The sequence below is a fragment of the Arachis ipaensis genome, chromosome B10 (genome assembly GCF_000816755.2).
Source record: "Arachis ipaensis cultivar K30076 chromosome B10, Araip1.1, whole genome shotgun sequence".
NCBI lineage: Eukaryota > Viridiplantae > Streptophyta > Magnoliopsida > Fabales > Fabaceae > Arachis > Arachis ipaensis.
Genome location: NC_029794.2, coordinates 18,791,234 through 18,794,463, shown reverse-complemented (window position 1 = coordinate 18,794,463; position 3,230 = coordinate 18,791,234). Strand labels below are relative to the sequence as shown.

Here is a 3,230-nt window from a genome sequence, read left to right as displayed (position 1 = left end):
GGAGAACTTTCGTAAAGTTGTAGAGGTATAGGAAAATGTGTTATAAAAGGGACAAAATAAAATTTGTTTCAAGATCAAAATTTTAATCTGATAAATGTCATGGTGAAAATTTTATGGGAGCTGATAATATAAGATAGACTTCAATTAAAAATAAAGGGGTAAGTACGATTTTGGTCTCTAACGTTTTGTGTCAGAATCGAAATCGTCCCTCTTGTAATTTTCGTATTAAAATCGTCCTTAACGTTTTTATTCGTATTAAAATCGTCTTTTTTATTTTTTTGGACAAAAATACCCTCACCACTACTAACATAATTACTTCCTCCACCACTACCACCACCAACACCAACACCACCGCCACAACCTCCACCAACACCATCAAATTTTTATTATTGAAATAGGAATAGGGGTAGTTTAGGAATAAAACAAAAAATTTTATTAAAAAGGACGATTTTAATACGAATAAAAATGTTAAGGACGATTTTAATACGAAAATTACAAGAGGGACGATTTCGATTCTGGTACAAAACGTTAGGGACCAAAATCATACTTACCCCAAAAATAAATGAAGCAAAATACCATATTTTTGTCAAAGAGAGATGTGACGATTCTCTTATTGGTGATGGTAATAGCAGGAGAGTTAGGTCTAGAAGAAGGGTGAATGGTTTTGATTATGAAAACTTGTGAATAACAAAGCGGAGATATAGAATAGTTAAACCAATAAATGGGAGAAGAAATAAAGATGAGGATATAGAGAGAAAAAAGAGGGACAACATTATTTATGAGGTAGGTACAGTTGATGATAAGTTAGTAGTTTTGTCTCGGAGTAAAGTCATGGAAAATGATAAAGTTAATCTTCTAGATATGCAAGATTTAGAACTCAGAAATAGTGTTGATAGCTCTATCTCAATTAAATACTGAGGACGGAGGGCAGATATACAGATAAAGTGATACAAGAAATCGAATTGGGCTTGATTGGTGGCCCAAGTCAAAGAGTGGTCCAAAATGAAGTGAAACAGAATACTACAGCTCATATAGTGGATGATAAGGAGTCTATATCTGCCCCTATATCCAACAAATTTTGAAGAAGTTGTTATAAATAGAAACATCCATAATGGACAAAGTAATGACAACATGGTCAAGAAGAGTAGAGTGGATATATGTTCTAAAACTATAAATGGAGAGAAAAGAAAGTGCATATCAGCGAGACCTAAAAGAAGATTGAGAGCATATATTGTGGCTAATAAACGATTGAAGGATAAGAGAACGAAGGTGAATGGCTCTAGTAACAAGAAGAGATCTGTAAAAGAAAAATCAGCCAAAAGAAAAGCTAGACGAGTGTTCACCAGAGAGAAAAAAGAGGTTAGTTTGGTACGAGACCTTAATAGTGAAGATGAAGAGGTAGAAATGAAGCTATCAAAACTTAGAGAGCGAGAACTCAATTGAAGTTGACCTGTAGCGATGATGAAGCAGCATTAGTATATCTCAAAAAGGAACTAGATGAAACCAAGAAGATAAATGAGATTTCATCAGAACAAGAGTAAAAGGGAGAAAAACGGCGAACCGTAAGTAATAAATGTGACATCTTTTAAGGATTTTTCTCTCATGTTAAGAGAAGAGATCTTGCATAGTAAAACTATTTTATAGATGATATTAAATTATTTGGTTGGTATTTTTCTTTGTTTTGCTTAGGTATGGTGGCTAGTAAGAGTGTAAAAATCTTTAGTGATTTGTGTTTAGGGTAATTTGTGCTTTTGATTGTTTGTCATTTTTTGGTTTTGAGTTCGTTGTGAACTTCTATGGAATGCTAACCTTTTCTCTCCGTTCGGATTGAGAGTCTTACCACCCATCAAAAAAAAAATCTCTTTTATGTACATGTAATATTTTTTATTTTAAATTCCTAGGTTTCTTTTGGTCAATATAAGCTATCTATCTGTACTACCTATGTATAACTAAACTTACTGGATAATCGTATCTTTCCTAGAAGCACCCTTTTTAGACGACAGTGGAATCCAGCATTATTATTCATCTCTTTAGAACACTTATTAACATTGTTTTATATAGATCTCTTGCACAGTTGCACCTTTTGAAACACAAGTGGAATATATTATTAAGATGAGATATGGTAATATGAGTGCTAATAAATTCTAACCCAATAATAATAATACCGTACCGTCCCAACTCGCAACTTGCAAGAGTCACTTGAGGGTTGAGGCAAATCTAGCTTTTGGAGATTCTCAAGGGCCTTTTATTTAATACAATAAAATCTTTGGCACAATCACATGCATGATTCAAGATCCTAGTCCTTGGTTACTATATTCACAACTGAGATATTGGCCAGTCATTAATTATATAACTAGTCTAATTAAAGTGTTTAGATAAGATCGGTGGGATAATAATGGCATTCCCAACTTCTTTTTAGTTATTTTGTCTAATTACTTTAAGTTTTTAATTATTTGATGTAATCACTATATATATGTATCATGTCATAGCCATCTATGTCCAAATCCACACAACAATTGAAATCCAATCCAAACAAAATAAACCTTATTCTCTTGGCTATTTTCTAGTTTAAAACACACACACATTAAATTTCTTAACATGGATATGTCCAAAAATTTTTGTTCCTTATTTAAATGTGAAATAAGAATAATACAAGTCCAAAATGTTGATTCCATAAAGTCCAAGGGGAATTTATTTGCAAGATTCTATCTTCCTTCAGGGAACAACAACAAAAGGATCCAACTTAACACTAAGAAGGTTCATTCCAAATCCTTTCCCTTTTGGAATGAGTCCTTCACTCTTGATTGTTCTTGCCCCCAAGAATTCTTGGATACACTCAAGCATGAAAGCCTTGTTTTGGAGTTGAGGCAAAGCAAGAAGATTTTGGGGTCAAATCTTGTGGGAAAAGGTGAGATTCCATGGAAGGAAATTCTTGAATCATCCCCAAACATGGTGTACAAAGAGTGGGTGAAGATGGTTCCATGCAAAGAAGAAGAACCTAAAGTTGAAGTTGAGATAAAAATACAAGTGGCTAAGAGGGAAGAGGAGAAGGAGAATAATAACAAGAGCTTCAATTTCAATTGGGATGAGTGTGGATGCAAAAATGGCCATGATCATGATCATAATGCATGGTTTAGTGCAGATGATTATGATGTATTTGCACTAGGGTTGGCTTTGGAGGCTTTTTGATTTTGGATTCAAACAAATTCAATTGGTGCATAGTGCACTAG

The 3,230-nt window shown here is 33.6% G+C and overlaps 1 protein-coding gene and 1 long non-coding RNA gene across 2 annotated transcripts in view; one reads left to right on the top strand and one right to left on the bottom strand.

The window, feature by feature from the left end:
• Window positions 1-3,230, bottom strand: part of LOC110267542 — a 20,332-nt gene that overhangs the window by 14,114 nt on the left and 2,988 nt on the right. The gene's annotated exons all lie outside the window — the stretch shown is intronic.
• On the top strand, window positions 2,441-3,230 carry LOC107621864. Its single transcript, XM_016323847.2, has one exon. The coding sequence runs from the start codon at window positions 2,599-2,601 to the stop codon at window positions 3,187-3,189; it is 591 nt and encodes a 196-aa protein (XP_016179333.1). The 5' UTR covers window positions 2,441-2,598; the 3' UTR covers window positions 3,190-3,230.

Bases quoted from the DNA above. Each gene is read 5' to 3' on its own strand.
- LOC107621864 (XM_016323847.2), top strand. From the start codon at position 2,599: ATGGATATGTCCAAAAATTTTTGTTCCTTATTTAAATGTGAAATAAGA.